Source organism: Hemibagrus wyckioides, linkage group LG18 (assembly GCF_019097595.1).
Source record: "Hemibagrus wyckioides isolate EC202008001 linkage group LG18, SWU_Hwy_1.0, whole genome shotgun sequence".
Classification (NCBI taxonomy): Eukaryota; Metazoa; Chordata; class Actinopteri; order Siluriformes; family Bagridae; genus Hemibagrus; species Hemibagrus wyckioides.
Window position 1 is genome coordinate 6,604,282 of NC_080727.1, and position 23,282 is coordinate 6,627,563.

The 23,282-nt window shown below is 40.1% G+C and overlaps 1 protein-coding gene across 1 annotated transcript; it reads left to right on the forward strand.

Moving 5' to 3' along the window:
- Positions 1–204: 204 nt before the first annotated feature.
- Positions 205–22,947, forward strand: pnpla7a (patatin-like phospholipase domain containing 7a). Its single transcript, XM_058416280.1, has 36 exons — positions 205–363; positions 676–710; positions 2,633–2,704; positions 2,900–2,987; positions 3,582–3,661; positions 3,950–4,038; positions 4,155–4,295; positions 5,030–5,189; positions 5,515–5,595; positions 5,720–5,848; positions 6,886–6,966; positions 7,709–7,847; positions 7,930–8,016; positions 8,498–8,586; positions 8,669–8,821; positions 9,084–9,161; positions 9,316–9,521; positions 10,306–10,437; positions 10,786–10,909; positions 11,918–12,031; positions 12,128–12,194; positions 12,349–12,498; positions 12,767–12,830; positions 13,045–13,213; positions 13,950–14,132; positions 14,298–14,416; positions 15,642–15,798; positions 17,022–17,138; positions 17,227–17,296; positions 17,395–17,511; positions 17,805–17,953; positions 18,040–18,192; positions 18,956–19,072; positions 19,669–19,753; positions 20,036–20,151; positions 21,213–22,947. Exons 2-36 carry the CDS (start codon positions 678–680, stop codon positions 21,345–21,347), a joined length of 4,044 nt encoding a protein of 1,347 aa, XP_058272263.1. The 5' UTR covers positions 205–363; positions 676–677; the 3' UTR covers positions 21,348–22,947.
- Positions 22,948–23,282: the final 335 nt, after the last annotated feature.

The window sequence follows — 23,282 nt, forward strand, 5'->3', positions numbered from 1 at the left end:
TTGTGGATTATAACGTTTAAGAATGCCTCATGGTGGTTCGGGTTGTTGTGAGCTTTTACATCCCACCTGTATTCGTGAAACCCGACCGCCTATGGTTTTTAACGGGCTTGGTTCAAAATGGAGTGGGAAAGAAAAATATCAGCAACTAGTAAACAACAACGTTTCTGATTGGCTTGTTCATACGTTAACCAGCCAATAGCGAGAGCGAACACTGTAATGTTTCTGACAGCTGAAGTAAACAGCAGTAGTGCGAAGCCCTGAAGTGGGTGAAGTTTAACAATGAAGTGAAGGATTTATAAAAGTTTACAAGAAGTTAGCAGTTACTTTCAATGTAGACATTTACTGTGTAACGTCTTTGCATTGGTAAGTGCAATTTAATCCTTTTTTGGTCGAAGAGCTAACGATATACAGGGAGCTAACGATACGGTCGTTAGGTTTATCTGAAGCTCCACAGCTAGCTACTTCTGTATGTTTGTGTTTTATTCTCAAGACAGATGTTGGATTATTCGTTAAGCTTACTGTAACACAAATGAACTCATTTAGTGTTTGCGTATCGTGAATTAATTAGCATATTGAGATAGCATATTGAGTCTAATATCAGCTGTAATATGCTGTAAAGCTAATTAAAGCTATACGAAAATGACAGATGGTCTTGTTTTGAATCCCTGTTTGTAGAAATGGATGGATATGGCGCATCCTGTGCATTTCCAGTAAGTGACTGTTTTTAAAAAAATCTTTTAAAATAAAAATAATCAATTTATTGTGTGAATTTTGCATGTTTTTTTTTATATTATTTATTTATTTATTTATTTATTTATTTATTTATATTATAATTAATTATTTTATTTCATTATTTATTTATTTTTATTTATAATTAATTTATTTTATTTTATTTTTTATTTATTTATTTTTTTAAATACCTCAGTTAACGTTATTTAGCTACGCCCTTTAGTCTACACTTCTACATTTTAAAGCTAATATATTATATTTATTTATTTATTTATTTATTTATATTATAATTAATTATTTTATTTTTAAAAAATTAATTTTTATTATAATTAATTAATTAAATTTATTTTTTAATTATTTTTTTTTACTTCATTTAAAAATGAAGTAAAAAAATACTTTTTTTTTTAATACTTCAGTTAACTTTAGTTACCTACGCCCTTTAGTCTTTAGTCTATATTTCTACATTTTAAAGCTGGAGTAATAAAAAAATTTTTATTCGTATGTATTGTGTGTGTGTATATATATATAATGTATGTTTTTGGAGCTTTGGAGATGCTCTGATCCAGTCGTCTATGCATCAAAATTTGGCCCTTATCAAACTCGCTCAAATCCTTATGCTTGCCCATTTTTTCCAGCTTCTAACACATCAATGTTAAGGACAAAATGTTCACTTGCTGTCAAATATATCCCACCCACTAACTGGTGCCATGATGAGGAGATGATCAGTGTTATTCACTTCACCTGTCAGTGCTCATAATGTTATGCCTGATCAGTGTATAAAGTAGTTGTACGAGCAAATGTGAGAAGCGTCCTTTTTCATGAGCAGGTGCTAAAACCCTCTCCCCCATCTCAGGAAATCAGGAAGGAAACTGCCTGAGCTAAGCAATAGCACGTTTGAGGAAGATTACTTTACTGAAAGACAACTTTGTTTGGCTTCAAAGACGTCTCCGGTGCTTTGAAAGGGATTAGAAGATTAGAATCAGATTGTTCACATTTCATGACCTCGCTATTTTAAGAGCCATGCTGAAAAAAGTTTTGAAATTCCAGCTAGAAAAACCCTAAAGGACTGAAATATTCCTACACAACTCAACGAGGTCTGTATGCTGATGTTACTTCAGATATGCATTATCATAATTCTGAGGCGGTTAAGTTCATTTTTTTAATAAGAGACCAAATACGGCTAGAACTGTATTGTTCTCTGAGATTAAACACTCTTTAGTTTTATACGGTTCTGTGAGGCTGTTTGTTATTAAGTAATCTCTTAATCTCATCCAGTGATGAATAAATGGTAACAAGCTAAGCACTGAAATACCTTCTAAGCCTTCTAAGAGCACCAGTGATCACTTTTCAGCATATTTTTAAGAATGTAATCTCTAAGATCTCTAAGAAAATACACAATATATCACTTATTTGAAGATTTTCCTGTTCCAACATGACTGTGCACCAGTGCACAAAGTAAGGTCCATAAAAACATGGATGAGCGACTTTGGTGTGGAGGAACTTGACTGGCCTGCACAGAGAACACTTTTGTGATGAATTAGAGCGGAGACTGCGAGCCAGGCCTTCTCCTCCAACATCAGTGTCTGGTCTCACAATTGCACTTTTAGAGGAATGGTCAAAAATTCCCATAAACACACTCCTAAACCTTGTGGAAAGCCTTCTCAGAAGAGTTGAAGCTGTTATAGCTGCAAAGGTAGGGCCAACTTGTCTTGGTACTCTGAAGCATTAAGAGTTCCTTTCACTGGAACTAAGGTGCCAAGCCCAACCCCTGAATGAAATGATTTGGAGAGGTGTCCCAAAACTTCTGGCAATGTAGTGTATGTTTCGTTCAACCTTGTTATACACAGGTCACAATTTAAAGACAAAATTGTGATGTGTGTGTTCATGTTGTGTTTTGCTTCAGGTTATGTCCACTGGAATTGACATTCGTGCCCGTGTGCAGCAGTTTATGGAGGAGAGGATGCAGACTACAATGGTACTTCACACAGAGTCCCCCATTTCAAACCTACTCTTACCTGTTCTTTTTATTCTGTTGAATGTACACCACAAAAAAATGAACATTAGTGCTGCAGCTTTTAGATTAGTCATAAGGCCAAACCACAGCATTGTTTTCTACAGGATGTGACACTTTGACTAGATTATGTCTCATGTGCATTTCTCTATGCTGCAGCTGACAGGCATGCTGATCGGGGCCGTGGTGGCAGTGTTCCTTATAGGCGTCTCTGTGCTCTTCCTCTACCGCAGATACAAGTTAGCGGGTATGTTTAAATCTGGAGCTTTCCACCACTTTTGCCTGCAATTCTGACCCAAACAGGGTTCTTATCATAACATGTATGTGCCCTCTATTAACCAGTATAACTCTTTGTGCTCAGTGTTATGAATGCCCAGTAAGGAATAAAACACTACAGGGTGTGCTGTTAGAGAAAAATTATCAACAGTGTGATTGTGTGATGCACCGAAGTTAAGAGCACAAAGTGCGTTCTAGAGACCAAAGTCCCCTTTTGGCCACTATTCATGTTGTGACACATCTGCATCTAAAGTTATTTCCTGTTATCACTTATGTTTATGGCAGCTTTTGTTTCATCCCCAATGTTGTCAAGAAGCTGTAAAGTGCAAGCACCTCAGTTCTGCCGTGAAACTCTTACAGAGTGCATTTACAATGAGTTTCTATAATGGAAGCTGCTTTAAAATAAATCTGCGACTCGATTTCCTGCCAGCTCTACTGTCAGAAACACTGTTATGGACAATTCATGAAAATTATGAATATGACAGTGGTGTAGTGGTGTTGAAACACGAAGTTGATAGTTCATGTAGTTTTAGTTTTATTCATGTAAATGCTGTGTATTTTGCAGGTCAGCAGACAGGTACACCTCGCTACCGCTTCAGGAAAAGAGACAAGGTTCTTTTCTACGGGAGAAAGATCATGAGAAAGGTTAGTCCCTGTTCTCATAGTTCGATGTATGTGCCTGGCCTTTGAACAGATCCTGATTGTGTCACGTCGTGTATCTTAATCTAATCCTCTTCACCTTTGAGACTGACTTTGAGACATAAACAGCACATTCCCATACTCCCGTTTTTCCCGTAGCGGGGCCGAAACTTTCCTCTGACCACTAGATGGCACTGTTTATTACGTCATTTACAGGAAGTCTGTACAATTTCCACACATTTCACGTACAGTACTCTGTGATCTTTTAATTTATTTTCCCTTGCTTCCTTTCAGGTCCAGACTCTGTCCTCTACACCCTTGTCTAATTCCGTGTCTAAACATCGCCCTCGGAAAAGACCTAAAGTCTTGAGTATAGCTCGAAGGTATTATATAAAATGTGTGTGTGTGTAATATATATATATATATATATATATATAATGACGTCAAGTAGAAAGTGCAAAACAAGACTAAGTTTTGATATCTCCTTGTTGAACTGCAGGATATTGAGGATAAAGAAAGAGCCCCCAACCCTGCAGCCCAAGGAGCCTCCTCCCTCTCTGCTGGAGGCAGATCTTACAGAGTTTGATGTGCAGAACTCCAACTTGCCGTCCGAGGTGCTTTACATGCTTAAGAATGTCAGGTTGGTAATTCTGACCAGTCAATACAAAACATTTTGCACTGTTTGGTAGCGTTCATGTCTACTTGGGACATGTTTGAACTTAGCATAGAAATGAGGTGAGAAGTTTGTTGGAGGCTTTTTCACTGCACCAGAACACTTTTGTTGGCTCTCAGTCTAGTACTGAGTGTTGAATAGAATTTACTCACAACTGGGACCAACATGAAGTAATGGTTCTGGGGCAGGAGCTAGAAGTGCTTTTCTGACCACTGCAGATAATGAGTGATACAAAACACACACACACAAAAGATTTGTTAGTGTTATGCTGGTTAGCGCATCATAGAAGTAGACCTGTAAAAGGTTTTAATTATTGATCTCTTTTTCTTGTAGTTGTATTCACTTTAACTGGTTTTCAGCAAAAGAACAATGCTGTACCAAACCTTGTTAAACCTAATGACACGAACACTTTTACTGACGTCACGAAGCTGTTCTTAAGCTATAGTGGCGTAAAGCAAGTTCTGTTTCTTCTTACTTCTTGTTTTCGGTCATGCAGTGGAAAAACACGTCGCCTGCACATTCGACGAAGGTCCGATATGACTGCAGTGCAGTTTGCTATTTTTATAATCTTCTTTTCTTCCAAGAATTCAACACGCTCGTAGATCATGTGACTGCTACCCACTTAAAGATGCTGAGCACGTGTGTTAACTGTGAGGTTTTCTTTTTGCATCTGTGCTGGTGTGTGTGTGTGTTTGCACCAGAGTGCTGGGTCACTTTGAGAAACCACTGTTTCTCGAGCTCTGTCGACACATGGTGTTTATTGAGCTGCAGGAGGGCGAGGGACTGTTCAAGCCAGGAGACAACGATGACAGCATCTATGTGGTGCAGGATGGAAGACTAGAGCTATATATCCATGAAAACGTGAGGGCCCACACCACATATGTCACATATTGATATTTAATTCTGGCAGATGGTTATTACTTGACTTTAGGTCCAAGGTAAGAAAGGTGCTTGGCATTTAAATGGTAGACATTATCGAGAAAGGATTATTTACTATTCCTGTGGACTATAAGCAGGATTTGATTTGCATGATCTATGTCTAAGTGATTCTTCCCAGCGTAAATATCGATGTCTTGATACATCCCAGTAAAAGTAAGAAACTCTTTTCGTCTTTGACCCACGCGCACGCCAAAACCATCAGTTTGTCTTATTTATGTTTGCATAATTGTGTGAACATAAATCTCAGGATGGCACGGAGCCTGTGGTGAAGGACGTGCTGCCCGGAGACAGTGTTCACAGCCTGCTCAGCATTCTAGACATCATCACAGTGAGTCGCTCTCCCTCTCTCTTTTGCTTATGTATTCTTTGCCCTTCATCTTAGTGCCAGCACACTAAAGTTAATGCCTGTATCACTCTGTTTCGTTCTCATCCTCTACTGATTTGTTCTGCAGGGTTATCCCGCTCCGTATAAGACGGTGTCTGCTCGAGCAGCAGCGCGCTCCACCATCCTGCGCTTGCCTGCCTCTGCCTTCGAGGCTGTGTTCGCGAAATATCCGGAAACACTAGTGAGAGTTATCCAGGTACTGGCCCGAATCTTACTGAAACTATTCCATCTGGAGCCGTAGTGTAGAATTATTATTTGCTTTCAGCAGTCGACATTGTCACAAAGCAGCGTTACAGAAAATCCAGATGTAGATTTATTTATAGGTCCCTAATGAGCAAGCGCAAGAGAAGGAAAAAGGGAGCCCGTCCTCTTCGAAGTGACACCAGAGAGTGGGATTAGAGAACATTTACTATTCTATAAAAAGTCTGTGTGCATTTCATGAGGTTTGTGTGGTGATCCTCAGTCTAAACCACATCCCATGTGTCCCATGACAAGATAAGCGATGACGAAGAGACATTCAAAACAATGTCTCTTCCGCCCGTGTCGATTCACAGTGAAATGAGACAATGAACAAGTGAGCGAAATTAAGGAAAGCTAAAAAAAAAACCAAAAACAAAATGAGACTTAACAGGGAAAGAGCACCTTTTAAGCATGGTGTGTGTTAAATCGTTTAGTGATGCAGCTCAGTGATTACAGCGCATCAGCTGTCAAGAAGACACACTATCTCTTCTTGTTTATATAGGCCACCCTTTCTTTTATCCTGATTTTCTTGTGTCCTAATTGAATGACTGTGTTTTAGAAAATGTACATGCTGTGTGTAATTGAAATAAATAAGCTATTGTAATGTAATATGTATATAAAACGTCTTTGTGTAGTAATTTACTACAGTCAAAGAATTTAGTGCCCATCAATTGAGATCTGACCAAACTAACTGGATTTTTCATGAATACCTAAAGCTCTTTTCTCAAGGTTTTGCCAATGATTTATGAGTGAATTTGTAACCAGTTTGTTAAATGAAGCTTTTGACTTCAGCAAGATTAAGGCATAAAGTTTACATGATGCACATGACCCAATAGCTGTAGTATAGAACTAAAGAAGCAGGTTATAGACATCAGACAGCCCGGCCATTTTTTCTTCTTAAGGTGAAATGGGTACTGACATGAGGCTTGAACAAATAAATGCATATCGTTGATTGTTCTAGTAACTGGTGTTTTGTATATGTGACTGTTTTAGATAATCATGGTTCGGCTACAGAGAGTGACCTTCCTTGCCTTGCATAATTACCTGGGACTAACCACTGAACTCTTTAATCCAGTAAGAGAACACACACACACACACACACACACAGCTTTTTAGCTCTACCACTGAAGTGTAGAAAATTCCTGTCATGAATTGCAAGGTTATTTAAAACACGCTATGCACAAAATGTACAGTCATAGTGGAAATCACACATTCTCAGTTACACATACACATCACACATACACACACCCTTTTTGTGCACACTCATGCACATAGGCACACATCCGTTCAAAGTTATTTCATGCTGAATTAATTCCCGAGTCATGGTCAGACTTGACTGTGGGTCAGCTATAAAGTGGAGTGAGAATGAACAAAAGTGATCATGGAGCCTTAGTCCTCATTTAAAGGACACTGGCGTTACTGCCTTCAGGACTATCAATCTCAACCCTTTCATCATTCTAGCTGTGACTCAGATCATAGTTTGTCACTCACCTACTCATTCCAGGAAACCGATAAAAAACCCACAGCAGTGGGGAACACTCTGATCAGGTCGAGCTGTTTGTCCTTTTCGCCTTAATTTTGTCCTGTTCGTTTGCTTGGGAATGCCTTTTTGGCTCCGTCAGCATATTGTTTCCTGCAGGTTTTGATCATATCCTCTGCTGATATAGTGTAGATTAACTCCCTCATATCTCACATGGCTTGGATCATGTGGTTGTGCTTTAAGATATACATGTCTTGAAATGTCTTAAAATGAAATCTGAAAGGCTGGGAAATAAAACGCGATGATCAGTGTCTGTTGTATGCTTTGTGTTGATAGGAGAGGCAGGCCGTACCTCTGACTGCAGTCAACAGTGTGATCACTGAGGGAAGCCCGGGCCGAGTCCCACGCAGACCCCATCTTCACACATCGTTAGACGAAGATTACGGCCAAGGACCTGCAGATTCGACAGACTCAGGTGCATACACACAGATGGAAACATGAACTGGAATTGATTTCCATTGCTGGCATGTTCTGAAAAGTTTTCTTTTTTTGTCCAGATGGAGGGACAAAAACTGCTTCTTCGGAGAATTTGTCTACAGTTATCAGGAAACCTCGATCGGTCTCGGCACCGGTGGACAGCACAGGTATCGCCTCTCTTAAGAAGGGCCATGACACACTACGTTGGCTGTCTGTTACCGTCGAAACGTATTTTACTCAACTCAAACTCATCTGCTTATTATGTAGAAAGTCTGTTCTCCCAGAAAGACATAAATGAGTATACTTATCCGATGGTGGTGTTTATTCATTCAATTGTTTCATCAATTACCTAATTACCTACAATTACCTTTGTGTTTCAATACTTGCTTGGTGTGTCATGACAATCATATGAGTGTAATAGAGCACACACAGCATGACTCCTACAGCGAAGCTTGTTAATGATTCAGACTTCATTTTGCAATGTACATTAAAGTTGTAATGTTAGAGCTAATATTTTAAGCACCACTTAAATTTAAATTTATGGACCAGGATCCCATATTCAGATTAAGCTTGGTCCTGGACTGAACTATCATTGCATGACTAAGATTAATTTGTCTCGTGGAACCTGGTCCTGAATGTTGGTCTAAGCAGGGGTAGCTGGTAACGACCTGAACATGGCATATGAGCGAGCAAGAGTGACCATGCATGATCCACTTCCCAGCCCTGTTCACTATAAGGTAATGCTTACTTTTCTTTTTTTCCCCCTCATACAATCAAATTGAACGCATGCATTTATCTACTCTATCTTCTACGTCCCAGTCTATTCTGAAGAAGACTGTGACCATGCATCAAGCTCCATCTGCAGTATATCATTACACAGACAGCCGGGGGAGCTCTGATTTCCCCCCCAATAAAGTGGGTGCAATCTTCCAAGCAGCCAAGAAAGACTTGTTGGGGATTATCCAACTGCAGGTGAGTGGGTGGGGATCACCGTCTAAATCACCCCAGTCCTGTTTCTCTGCCACATCTTTATGAAATCTTATTGTGTCCTTTCTCTACATATGTATTATTTCATTCTTCTATGCTGTTTGTAAATGTGATTACAGGGAGAAAAAAAGCTGCTCTGTAGTGCAATTATGTTTGCCATTACAGTCTTGACATTAACACTCACAAATGTCACCCAATCTACATTCAGTGTCGTAAAATATATGATTCATCTTAATGTGCGTTTAAGGACCCCAGTCTACTGGAGGGCAGAGTGACTCTGCATCAGGTGAAAGCCGGCTCCGTAGTGGCACGTCAGGGAGATCAGGTAATAATCATTCTGCAGCATTATTACACACTGAGACCGAGGAACCGGTGTTTACCTCAGCAGATTTTTTTTTCTACAGCAGTAATGTACCTGATGTCAGAGCTATAAATTTGTGGTGTGTGTGTGTGTGTGTATGTGTGTGTTTGGCTTGCAGGAAGTGAGTGTGCAGTTTGTGATTTCAGGTTTACTGCATGTGTACCAGCGGATGATCGATCGCGAGGAGGAGTCATGTCTGTTTGTGACTCACCCCGGTGAGCTGGTGGGTCAGCTCGCCGTGCTCACAGGGGAGCCACTCATCTTCAGTGTGCGCACTCAACGTGACTGTACCTTCCTCTCCATTTCCAAAACCCACTTTTACGAGTATGTACCAGATATGAACTCATTTGGGTTGTTTTTTTTTTTTTTTTTTTTTTTTTTACACTCCACCCTACACCCTAACTGTGCCACAGTCGTTCGTATGGATCGTGCACTGCATTTCACGCCCTTTTTTTTTTTCTAAATTGTATCACTCCTTCCCCTTTATCTTCTATTTGCGAACGTTTGTAAAATACTTTGTAAATCAGTGTGGGACACAACGTTTAGGTGACTTCCAGTTCAAACTGTTTACTGTAAGCAAAAAGCTAGGTGCTTGTCTGCGCCCTACCACATCCTTTTCGTTAGCATTTGCTAGCAAGCTTGCAATAACAAGACACATGCCAAGATCCACCCATGTTATATCATGCCAAGCCTTGGGTGTGGCTCAGATTCTCACACACATTGTGGTTTTGGTACCACAGTATGTGAGAGACCACCGTTTTTCGTTTTTAGGTGGACCAGCTATGTTTCCTCCGGGTTTTACACCTGAACCAAGGTCACCAGAGGTGCCAACGTCTTTGGTGTACGATTCACGATTTTTTCATGGTGACATTAGAGATGCCGGTAAAACTATGCTAAAAGCAGAAACTTGCATAAAGTTGACCGTGTGGAAAATGTGAAAATGTCACTAGATGTGAAAGTCAGTCAAAAAATAAATTCTAGTGTCAGATACAGAGTAACGTGATTGAATATGTCCCTTGCATGTTGTGCATGCTCAGGTAAACATCATATTTTTTAACCTTTGCTAATTCATCACCAAGTTAATTGGTCTAATTTGTTTGTGTACCAGAATCATGCGTGCAGAACCTAAGGTTGTGCTAAATGTAGCCCACACCGTAGTGCGCAGGATGTCCCCATTCGTCAGACAGATTGACTTTGCGCTCGACTGGATGGCTGTGGAAGCTGGCCGAGCGGTCTACAGGTAACCTATTAATATTCCATCTAACTTTTAATTTTCACGCCTGTTAATTTTCTCACCTCTTCACTTCGGCTGCTGCATACTGGCAGCGGTGAACTCCTCGAGATGTTTTATTAGCTGGTTTGTATTGCAGCAATTCCTCCTCTAAATATTTGCACAAGAGCACAGTTTACAGTCTGCTTTGATTGCCATCGTCAATCGTAAAATGTCTCCAGATTGCTGTGATATTGTGTCGTCTGTACGTTAGTGTGGCAGCGTACAAACAAATTATATTACATAGTATTGGATGTCGGTACATGGAAATGATACTGATAAATGTTTCTTATGTTTTTTTGTTTTGTTTTTTTCCAGGCAAGGTGATAAGTCTGACAGTACCTTTATAGTGCTGAGTGGACGCTTACGTTCGGTCATTTTGAAGGAGGATGGGAAGAAGGAACTGAGTGGGGAGTATGGCAGAGGAGATCTAATCGGAGTGGTGAGCATCACACATCTCTTATGCAGATTAATTAAAACTTGGATTTAGCGAAGGAAAGAAGCAAGTGGAAAAGTTCAGCTCTCTCTTAGTAGAACACAGCCATGAGAACAGTGCTTCAGGCATCTCTCTCTCTCTCTCTCTCTCTCTCTCTCTCTCTCTTCTTTGGTCTCACAGTGTAGCTGAATTATTCCTTAAAATGGATTGCTTATCTCCCTGCCTCTATTTTTAAAGTCTTTGCTCCTTGACAGAGTACTAGGTAATGCTTTATTTTTCTGGGTGATATTTTCCCCGCTTTGCTATACATACCCTCTTCCTTCTGATTGGTTAGAGGCTTGTGCGTCTCCGTGGTGATGCCCATGCTACTAAGAATACCTGTCCATGCTGATGCCATGGTTACAAGGTTGGCGTAAATGCTTTGTCAAGAGTCACAAGGCTCCTAATGTGTAGTTCCAAATATAGCCATGTTCTACGTCATGGGAGAAGATTTAATAAAGCTGTTTACTTATTTTTGAGAGTCTGGAGTTGTCGTCATTTGCACAGGCACCATATTTCTTATTTCATATAAGAAATGCCAGTATGATTTAAATGAATAAAATATACATTTTAGTGGGGTAAAAGCTTTATGAGCTAAGATTTGCTGAGCAAAATCTCAGCCTAAACATAATCGGTCAAATAAATGGGCTGTTTAGTTACTGCTGCCATGCACTCAGTTCATGTTTATGATTTAGTTGCACATGGTATTTAACCCCAAATTAAATAAATAGAGACGCACAACATTTTTATGTAGCGGGTCGGTATCTGTCGGTAATATAGAAAGAATACTTTCTAGAACTAGAAGTAAAGTGTTTGGATACCTTTATACTTATTTTTAATCTTGTATTAGTATATGAAGAAATGATGTGTTGTTAATTCACAATTGTAACCTTTTAAGAGACATTACATTTGGTACAGAGGTATACACGTATAGAATATAGTATTGAGTGTGTGTGTGTGTGTGTGTCTGCACAGGTGGAGGCACTGACCCATCAGAACAGAGCCACTACAGTGCATGCTGTAAGAGACTCGGAGCTAGCCAAACTGCCGGAGGGAGCACTCAGCTCCATCAAGAGGAAGTTCCCTCAGGTGTCTGATCCACTAGACATCTAATCTTCTGGAGCATGACCTCATTTACACTTTTCATCCTTTAATTCACAAACCGTCTCTGTATGGTGTTCGTAGGTAGTCACACGACTCATTCATCTGCTCGGGCAGAAGATCCTTCAGCAGGTTAACGGGCCTTTATCAGGTATGCCTGTAGCGTGTCCGATTGAATATTATAGCTATTTGAGATTTGACGCCTATTATTCAAGGATTAATTAATAAGTAAATTTACTGAGGATACAAGCTAGTTCTGAAACATGAGTATGCTCTGATGTGATGATCACTCCTGTGGTTTTCAGCCCGTAATCTGTCTCTACACACCCCGAGCAGTAAGTGGGATGCTGGCAACCCTGCCTCGAACCTGTCCACCGTGGCTGTGTTGCCCGTATCTGAGGACGTTCCTCTGACCGCGTTCACCCTGGAGCTGCAGCATTCTCTCATCGCTATCGGTACGAAAAGCATGCCTCTTCATTTACATTCAGCTGGGCAGAGTTCTTGAGCTCAGTATGATTGCTTGAGCTGTTAGTGTTTCAGCATTTCATTTATACCTAATGAGGCTTTCCTGTGAGAAGGATTTTCATGCATGCCTTGTCTGCATTGTGTCTGTCGCTTAAGTATTCACTCCAGAGTCTGTTGGCTAAGTATGAATAATGTGGCTTGAAAATGATTACAATACATGCTTGATTTTTTTTATTTTTTTTTTATTAACTGCTCTAGGTCCCACTCTCCTCCTGAACAGTGACATCATTAAACAGAGACTGGGTTCTGCAGCTTTGGACAGGTCTGTAGATGCAGCTGTGTGCTAAGTAGCAAAAAATACTGTTTGGATCACCAACATTGCCTGCTAATCTTCTTGTCCTTCAGTGTAGGAGTGTGGCTTTTGTATTGTCACTGAAGGGTGGGCTTGTGTTTGTTTTGGACTTCCTGAGTTTTTATGTTTTTGTTTGTTTGCCCTGACAATATGAATGAAACTTTGATGTATTCTTTTCCCCCAGTGTGCACGAGTACAGGTTGTCGAGTTGGCTGGGCCAGCAAGAGGATATACATCGTATTGTCCTGTACCAAACTGACAGCTCTCTCACACCCTGGACCCAGCGCTGTATCCGCCAGGCTGACTGCATCATCATCGTTGGGCTTGGGGAGCAGGACCCAGCAGTGGGGGAGGTACAGTTTACAGAAATTACCCAGACCACATTATTAATGTCCATGCTCTTCTCCCTGCAACCCTGAGTTAATGAGACAACAAAAAATACCGCTCGTCATGTGGCCGAGAAAGCACATAGATCCCTCTGTCCTGAAGACCAACAATTATACATCATGATTTTTAAACATCTTTATATTTGAGATGAAGATTAACCAGCCGGCATAACACACTCAGAGATAAGTGATAGCTATCCTATTCAACGTACATGAGCTCACAGATAGCCTCCATGACTGGTTAGTTTCATTGTGAGAGATCCAAAGATCATGGTCAGTTTTGCTCTCTTGTATCCTGGCCATGGATGGCTGTGTATAATCAGTTGGGACTTGAACTTGCTGTCAACAGAGTGAAAGCATCCAGGATCATTTCATCTCACTACATGATTCGCACCGCTTGTGTGCGACAACTGTGCTGAAAATGAAAATAATTCCAAAAGGACCTTCATATGAACCATGTGAACCCTCATAGCAGTGTCGTTAAATCTTGGTTATAGTGAAATGAGCATGTAATTATGGAAGTAGTGGTCCGTAGAGAAAGTGATTTGGAAAGGAAAACAACACAAGCCTTAAGCATAGATCAATATTTAGACACACAAATGAAATCACTCGCAGTAAGAAACAGGATTTTGTTGTCTCTGAACTCGGACCTAGAATCCAGTCTGTGTAAACCGTGGAAGTCACATTCTTCCTGTGTTTCTAGCTGGAGCAGATGCTGGAAGGAAGTGCAGTGAGAGCTCAGAAACAGCTGGTTTTGCTGCATCGGGAGGATGGGCCTCCACCCACGGGAACTGTTGAGTGGCTCAACATGCGCAGCTGGATCTCCAGACACCTGCATCTCTCCTGCCCACGTAGGGTCTTCTCTAAGAGGAGCCTGCCCAAACTGGTAACACACACACACATGTATTGCAAAAAAAAACGGTTTAACATAAGACTGACACTTTTGTTTAGACATTTTACTGGAGTCAATTTCCTAAAGCTTTATTAATATTATAACAATATAATAACTGTTTTTTAAATAGCGCTCAGGCGTTTTTGCGTTTCCTTTCAGAGAGAGATGTACCAGCGTGTGTTCCAAAAACCTGCAGACCGCCACTCCGATTTCTCCCGTCTGGCACGAGTCCTGACTGGCAACGCCATCGCTTTGGTACTGGGAGGTGGAGGAGCCAGGTAATTATTCACCTTTAAGAGCAGAATTCACACTGTTATGTTAAGAAGGTCCAGTAAAAAATTAAAATTCACACAATTTTACCCTCCCTTACCTAAAATATGATCCCCTGAGGCTGTATTACTATTTACCAAAATTCATGGAATGATAACCTAGTCTAAAAATATCACAAAAAATGAACTTGCACTCCGTTTCGTATGAACTGTGTAAAAAAAAAAAAAGAAAGATATTTTTGCGAATGACCTTTATTTGTCAGAATTTATCAAGTCTCTCTTTTCTTTTTCCCCCACCCAAAAGAGACAGAGGCTACAGTCCACTGTGCAGCTGAGCCAAAAATAGAACAATGTTTCATTCAATTCTGGTCAGCAATGGCATGTTTTTCTCTTTCTTTGATAGCCATCATATATAATAAAGTCCCAAACACGCCAGGAGGAGAGATATTAATGTACCGTGTTTGTAACAGTAGAGGTTTAGGATTTGTAGTGAAGTCGTGATCCATGCTCAGAGGTTGCTGTAGTTTGAGTATAGTGATGCAGAGGGATGGGGCTTAGAAGTTTTGGGGGGTGTCAGTCACACAAAAAACATCATAATAGACAGAAATGCATTGTAATGTGTATTTTACAGCATGTCTAATCATACATATAAACAAAAGAATGACACTGTAACGACCCTGTAATTACCTCCTTCTTTAGTCTGACAGAGGTGTCTTGATAATTAATGCATCTCAAGCAGAACGTATTTAAAATGCTTCTGATGTACCTATCTGATCGCTTCTCAGTTTAAGCCTATCCTTTAAGAGCTCTGCATCAAAGCCTCCCTTCACCTCGGTTTCATTTTGACCTTTATGCTCTTTCATAAGGACTCTCCTCCTTTCTTCCTCTCAGGCTTCTCTTTTAGTATTTAACTGTTCTGACAGTTTCTTTGTCTGTCCTGATTTCTTTGAATTATGCAGAAGGTGCTTAAAGAATGGTTTGCTATTCTCTTCCTCATCTCTTTCTTGAGATCACCTGTTAAATGAATTTCTGTGTAAATGTTATTCTGCTCACACCCCAGCGTATTCAGCCGTGATCTTGTAGAGGTGCATTTTAATAGATAAGGAAGGCGTTGCACTCTGAACCTACAAGGCACCGATAATCAGAAAGTCATTAGTTTTAATTTAAGTAAGCATGTCAAACATCTCTGGAGGCGGAGATTGCTGTCAAACAGTGCATGTTGTTATTGTGTTAGGGGCTGCTCTCAGGTGGGTGTCTTGAGAGCGTTTCAAGAGGCTGGGATCCCTGTAGACCTGGTGGGAGGCACCTCTATCGGTTCCATGATGGGAGCTCTGTACGCCGAGGAGCGCAGCTACAGCAGGATGAGGATCCGAGCCAGGGAGTGGGCTATGGTCAGTATGAACTTACATAATGCATGAACACACACATCCCACACTACACAGATCTGAATTGGTCCCGGACCAGTTGGCAATTAAAAAACAGGGTTTTATTGGCAAAAATGAAATGAAACATAAACAGTGATTATAAGTTAGCTTAGTTTGTTCAAGAGTCTACATCCAGGTCAGTGATTTATGGGGTCTCTAATAAGCAAATACGCCTTAATGAGCTAGAAAAGAAAATTTATTTACAGAATTTGTTGGCACTAAATCTCAGTAGCGAAGGTTCCAACTGTGATTTATTAACATTTTTTTGCTATTTTTATTCCCATACCTATCATAACATGCCTGCTGTAAACTACTTACTGATGATACTGACATCGATTTAGATCCACCATGGTAGAAGAGAAGATTAGACATAAGATTGGAAAGTTTTTAGAGGACAAGATACCTGTAGTGCCAAGTGTAGTCACAAGCTGCTGAGCAAATTGCTTCATACGTTGCACATGTGGCATGATGTATGAGACAAGGAGAATAAACGGAAAGATGGCTTTACTACAATGCCATTGGAAGGTCTAGACATGCTAGGTAAGGTGTAAGTATGATCACAAGAAGATATCCAGGAGATTATCCAGTAATTTTGTTCACAAGGAGACAGAGTTTATCCCGTTTGGGGTTAGGTATATGCTTTACACTCAATGTAAACTGTGCTTAGTTTTTTTCCTCCCCCAAATATAAAGGGAAATGTTTTTACTATAGTCAGACACCCTTTTGACGATAATAAACAAACAAACAATGAATAAATTAATGCTTCCTGTACAGACGTATTTTTAACTGTTGTTTGGATTATTTAATTGTGTGCAGTAATATTTTGGATATTTATCGGAGCTTATTCCTGAACTTTCCACTCACTGAAAACATGTTTATTAAAATTTGATTATTACTTTTTAGGTTCAAGGTGGCGTTGTTATTTATCATGCTCTGCTGGGTTTTGAGTTATTACGGTTTTTATTTTATTTATTCAATTACATAGAGCAGTCAGTTAAGCTAATAAATATAAAATTATGTTGAGTCAAATAAGAAACATGACAACTATGTTAACAAAACTGTAAAAATTAAATTAAAATACACAAACAAACAAACAAATAAATAAATAAATAGTGGCCAAGCTTGAGCGACCCCAATTTGAGGATATGTGTGTTTATGCCCTGTCTCTACTCTTTCTCTTGCATTTAAAGGAGATGACATCAGTTTTCAAAAAGATTTTGGATCTAACCTACCCCATCACCTCCATGTTTTCTGGGGCATCCTTTAACTCCAGCATCAACGGTGTCTTCAAAAATAAGCAAATCGAGGTATGCTTCAGGCATGCTCCCAGTTCTAGCAATATGCTTGGTATTAACCTGACTAATTTACTTCTTTATCCTGTTTGATCCTCTGCAGGATCTGTGGATCCCTTATTTCAACATCACCACTGACATCACTGCTTCTACCATGAGAGTGCACACTGATGGTTGGTTAGAACCCTGCTAGTTTGTCTTCCACTTTGCCACCCACGCTGTTTTTATCGAGCGTCCTATCATGATCTTTATACCCCGTCCTGTTTTCCAGGCTCTCTGTGGCGTTATGTTCGTGCCAGCATGTCTTTGTCTGGTTATCTTCCTCCTCTGTGTGACCCTAAAGACGGCCACCTTTTAATGGATGGAGGTTATATCAACAACCTGCCAGGTTTGCCTCTCCTATTCCTATATGTTTAAATGTGTTAATGCGTGTGGTGTTATTGCATCATTTATTTCTGGCATTAAATGTCCAAAATTACAAATGAAGGCTTTGCTGGGAATTGTGTTAGGACATTATTGAGTTATTTCTTGATTGTGTTAAATGTCACTGACACTGTGTTTCATAGTTTAGTCTTTATTTAATTTGAACTCAGCTGAAAGATGTCCTCTGTTGCAGTCTGCCCTTGGTATTGTGTGCTCTATTGATTTTTTAAAAAATTTTCTCCCCCTCCTGTGTTTCAGCGGACGTGGCGCGGTCCATGGGAGCTAAAGTTGTGATAGCCATTGATGTGGGCAGCCAAGACGAAACCAATCTAACCAACTATGGAGATGCCCTGTCTGGCTGGTGGCTGCTATGGAAACGGCTCAACCCTCTGGCAGAGAAAGTCAAAGTAGGGGGAATTACATTTCAGCAAAGTGTAAAATAAAATTGAAGCGGCCACTCATTTCACAGGCTTACGCTTTTGTGCATGTTTAGGTGTTGAACATGGCCGAGATCCAGACCCGGCTAGCGTACGTGTGCTGTGTGAGACAGCTGGAATCCGTCAAGAACAGTGATTATTGCGAATATATCAGACCTCCCATCGACAGATATCGCACTCTGGAGTTTGGGAAGTTCGATGAGATTGCTGTGAGTGCCTTCCTGAGTGAAGTTCTACTTTTCCTTTCTACCCAATCACATACATTTGTCTCATTCCTTTCACTTTAAGCCCCTCGTTCTCTCTTAGGCGACATTTTCTTCACTCTGAAGTAGTGAGAATTAGGGATGCATTGAAGTCGCGGCTTTCAGCATAAGTACATGGTTTTTGGTGCTCGTTAATTCCGAGGCTGATACTAAAATAAGGGGGTATTTAGCGATCAAGAGCATCACTGAATATTTTGTATATATCTGGTTGTGGGTTAAAACAGCGCCCATGTGTGTGTTAAAGCGCTTGGGCTACTAGGCTTGTTCTACAGATGGTAATGAGCTGCTTGTAAGTGAAGTGGTTACCTTAATTCAAGAAGGAGTGTAGTGGTTTTGTTTCAACTCTGTACAGCTGTTAACTAACTTATGATTTTGTTTTCATTGTGGCAGAATCCCTTGTTTTCATGAACAGTGTGGTAAAGTGTGACCTACTCGTGTAAAGGTGCTTTTTATTGTCTGCTTTTATCACATAGAAATATGGCCACATCACTGTCATCTCATGTTATTTGTATATTTAGTGCACCAGGGCACAAATCACATACAGCCATGTCGTATCTGATATTGCCGTCAGAGCCATTTTTAAGGGTATGAGTACATGAGAGCAGTATTAGGCTAATACCCAATCTCAGTGTCCGTATCAGTGTGTCCCAATTATAGTGTTGGCTAGAAAAGCTGTGAGCTACTATATGTGTTCCGGTTGTGTTGACAGGAGGTGGGCTACCAGCACGGGAAGACCGTGTTTGACGTGTGGTGCAGGAGCGGAGTGGTGGAGAAGATGCTGAAAGACAGACGCCAGGAGGAGTTCCACAACACCCACAGCAACAATGTGAGTAAATGATCATGTTTACGCTCTTAAAACACTATAAAAGTATTTTTGTTTTTTCCTCCTCAATTTCCTGTTTAGAATAGCCTTAAAACTTTCCATTCATCTGATGTTAGCTGTTCTCTGGACGGTGAGACGTTGCCTTGGTGATGGCCCTGGCTACTGAGATCGGGCACAAGACCTCTCCGTTCTCCTGCCACAGCCATGACTGTGAAGGCAAAATGTGCTGTGTTATATGCCAGCAGGCACCACTATACAAGAACAATGCCTCTTTTTCTTTAAAAAGAAGTGGCATTTACAGATACATATGACATATCTGCCCATAAGGTCATGATCCCTCTATCGCAAATCTGTCACTGTTGAGCAGGTGAACGAGGCCATTAAGCTCTCCACTGTGCAGCAAATATACCGTCTCAGGGATAAGTCACTTTGGATTATAAAAAAGTCAGTCAAATTCATAAAATGTAGGGGAAAAAAAAAAATTCACTTCTTGCTCAGATCTACAATGTGAAGCTTAGGAGAAGTGCTGGAATCACCACTTCCACTATGCTGTGGACTCTTTAGCTTGTTTTGATTGGATCATATGGTCTTTCTTTTAGATGGTGACTTGTCCGAACGCTTCCTTCACTGACCTGGCAGAGATTGTGTCTCGCATTGAACCTGTCAAACAAGCACCAATTGGTGGTAAGTAAGAGAGAGAGAGAAAGAGAGATTGGGATAATGTATGAGAGACATTCAAGCGTTGATAGTGCTTTTTAACAGACTGTTTTAAGGGTTTTGGCACGTCTCTGCTGAGATAGTAAACTGCACAGCAAGTTGATCTGCACTGAATGAAGAATGTGACAGCATCACATTTGATTATATATATTATAAAAGATCAAATGGCTAAATAGCTTCTAAATAGCCTCTCTCTCTCTCTCTCTCTCTCTCTCTCTCTCTCTTTCTTTCTACCAATCCCTCTCTCAGAGGAGTCAGAATATCACACTGATTATGAGGAGGAGCTGGTGGGAAGTGCTCTGTCTGACATGGAGCCCACCAACTACTGCAGTGAGCACACAGAGGAGGAGCTGACTGCTGATACGGTGTATATCTACAACCTCAATTTACACACAGACACTCTTTTGCACCTGAATAAGTCTGCTGTTGCCTCTACGGGCTGAAAACACACAATGCTTAAAATAGATGACATTACTGCTGGATGAACATAATTCCCTGTTGAAGGAAATCAAGTGTTTAAAAAATTGTGCACATGCAGTTGATGTTCTACTTGTAGACGTACTTTTTGACTAAATGTGCAGTACACCAATCAGGCATAACATTATGAGCAGTGACGGGTCAAGTGAATAACACTTCTCATCATGGGTGGGATATATTAGGCAGCAAGTGAACATTTTGTCCTCAAGGTTGATGTGTTAGAAGCAGGAAAAATGGACAAGCGTAAGGATTTGAGCGAGTTTGACAAGGGTTAAATTGTGATGACCGGACGACTGGATCAGAGCATCTCCAAAACTGCAGCTATTGTGGGGTCTGCAGTGGTCAGTAGCTATCCTTTAAATGATCCTTTAAGGAGTTAAAGGATCTGCTGCTAACATCTTGGTGCCAGATACCACAGCACACCTTCAGGGATCTAGTGGAGTCCGTGCCTCGATGGGTCAGTTCTGTTTTGGCAGCAAAAGAGGGACCAACACAATATTAGGCAGGTGGTCATAATGTTATGCCTGATAACTGTTTATTGTCATTTAATTTAGAAATTTAATTCATATTCGGCTTGTTTTAGTTCAGTATCATTTTTTTTTGACTCGATTATAGAAAGTACACGTTTTATATGCTTACTTCTGTGGATTAATCTAAAAAAATTAATTTACTAAAAAAAAGATGGGGATCCAGAGTCACCAAAACATATAAAATTTTCTCGCCCACAAATAAAATTCTAGCATTTTTTTAAAAAAAGTCTCATTAAAAGGGAGAAAATTGCTTTAAAACTTTCTCCACTGATTGAGTTAACAGTCTAAAAGCAAATTTGTTTAATTAAACAGGTAATAAATAAAATATTTAAAAAAAGAATAAATATGATTATAAAACCTTAAATCTTATACTCCCATACTTTATTTGCTGCCATTTAATAACACACACTCTCTTTCAGGATGAAGAGCAGGACAAAGTTCACAATCATATCAGTTCCGATGACATGAATGGAGTAGGTTCTTCTCAGCCACAGCACACTACAAGCCCTCACAATCCTCCAACTGTCAGAGCCAGAAAGGTGCAAGAAGAGTGACCGCTCAGTCATGACCTGTGACCTGTAACAGAACCAAAAAGCAGTACTCAAGACTTGTTTTTTCTGTTCAATGTGTGAAAATGTCCCTACAGTATCGAATGTGTTAATAATTATAACGGGACTTATATCAGATGAGCATGGGCAGGTTTGATCTTGTGTTATGATTATAACAAGTGCCGTGTCTGTGAAGCGAGTAACAGGAGATTTGTGGGACCCCATCACTGTGAATCATTTATCCTTAAAGCACGAATGAAAGGAGAGAACTTTCACTAAGACTGCTCACTCGGCACTTTGTAACCGGATATCGGAGCAGAATGTTCCACCACTACAGTATAAATATGCAGCAGTCAAAAGCACAGACGCCTCAGTGCTGACCTTCGTTTAAGAGTGACCACTGTCTAGTCAGACCTGTAGCTTGTCCACCGTCTAAACGCAATGTGAAGTATGCTGGAGAATGACTCTATGTACATTCCAAAACCAAGCCTATCAATGCAATGTTTTTCTACAGTTTTGTTCGACGTTTTATGTGTTCAGCAGTGCCTTTTCTCCGTCTGCTATTCCTTGATCCAAGTAACCACAATGAGAGCATTCACCTCTGATTCCTTCCTATCACTGAGTCCAGACTTCTACACTAACAGACTAGTTTTTTGTTTGTATTTGTTTGTTTCTAATACACTGTGATGTAACTCTAACGACTGAAGACGTGCACGGAAAAGACACTTAATTACACCGCCTTAATTATGCACTCGTGGTCACTTTGACATTTTTAAATTGTCGCAGTAAGTCTGCGTGCGGCGTTAGTCACAACGTTTAAAAGCATCTCTGACATTTACTTCCAAATGGTTCAGTCTGGATTTCAAATAAGGTGTCAAAATATCAGACACCTAATTACTAATAAAGTGCAATTAACTCATCTTTTGGTCTCTTAATGGAAATTGATCCTATATATATATATTCCTCTAGTCTCTTCATTCTGACCTGTAAAAATATCCATAGCAGACATTTATAATGCCGATATATTAACAATCATGTGAACTCTTTAAAAATGCACTATTTACAGCAGGAGCGTGGAGGATCCATGTTTCCCGACATAGCATACGTCAGGAGCCGCGCGCGCACAGCGCTAATTATGGAGATGAATGTCTGAGTACTGAGGAAAGTCAGTGGGCACACGGCCTAATGGAAACGCTAAGGTCTTCGATCACTGTCTGTTCTCCACGTTGCTATTTATTTTGATCAAAGCTGCTTATGCAGGCTGTTGTGTTTTTTTTTTTTTGTTTTTTGTTTTTTTTTAGGTTTCCTGACCGAGATGGAAGGCAGGGCACTTATCTAATAAAATAAATGCCTGATATTACAAGACGGAGAATGTATTCCCTAGTCATACTGGTGTATCAGGGGTGACACTATCTGTGTTTGTGAGGTTAGTACTTCAAATATCTGTATCTCTGTCTTCATTCATAACAGAAAGTTGGGTGCCTTCTCTCTGTACAAGTTTTTTTTTTTTTGCATCATGTGCGATCCCAGTCCTGATGCATTCAATTCACCCAGATGTTTTGAGAATTTTTATGGCAAAGAAAAAATAAAAAGCATCTCCTGTTCATATTCGTATTGGTATCAGTTCGAACACCATCTGTATATCCTATATATTTCAAATAATGTATCCATATTACGTCACTTCTGTGTATTTTGGTCATGTTGTGGCAGTTCATTTAAAACCCTTTTTTTTTTATTATTTAGATTTAGAAATGTTCTGTCTTTTCCTGGCTGCTTTACTTCGTGTGTGTGTGTGTTTTCTTTTTGAATGTCCCAAAAGATTGCACATCTGTCTGTGCTGTCACAAACAGCAGAGATGCACCTGCTTTCATAAACAAGGATAAAAGGTAACTGTGTTGGATTAAATACCCTGTATGGCCAAAGTACACTGATCAGGCATAA

Coding starts and splice junctions, on each gene's coding strand:
- pnpla7a (XM_058416280.1), top strand. CDS start 678: ATGGATGGATATGGCGCATCCTGTGCATTTCCA. Junction 3,662..3,949: donor GGAGAAAGATCATGAGAAAG/GTTAGTCCCTGT, acceptor GCTTCCTTTCAG/GTCCAGACTCTGTCCTCTAC. Junction 9,522..10,305: donor TCCAAAACCCACTTTTACGA/GTATGTACCAGA, acceptor TTTGTGTACCAG/AATCATGCGTGCAGAACCTA.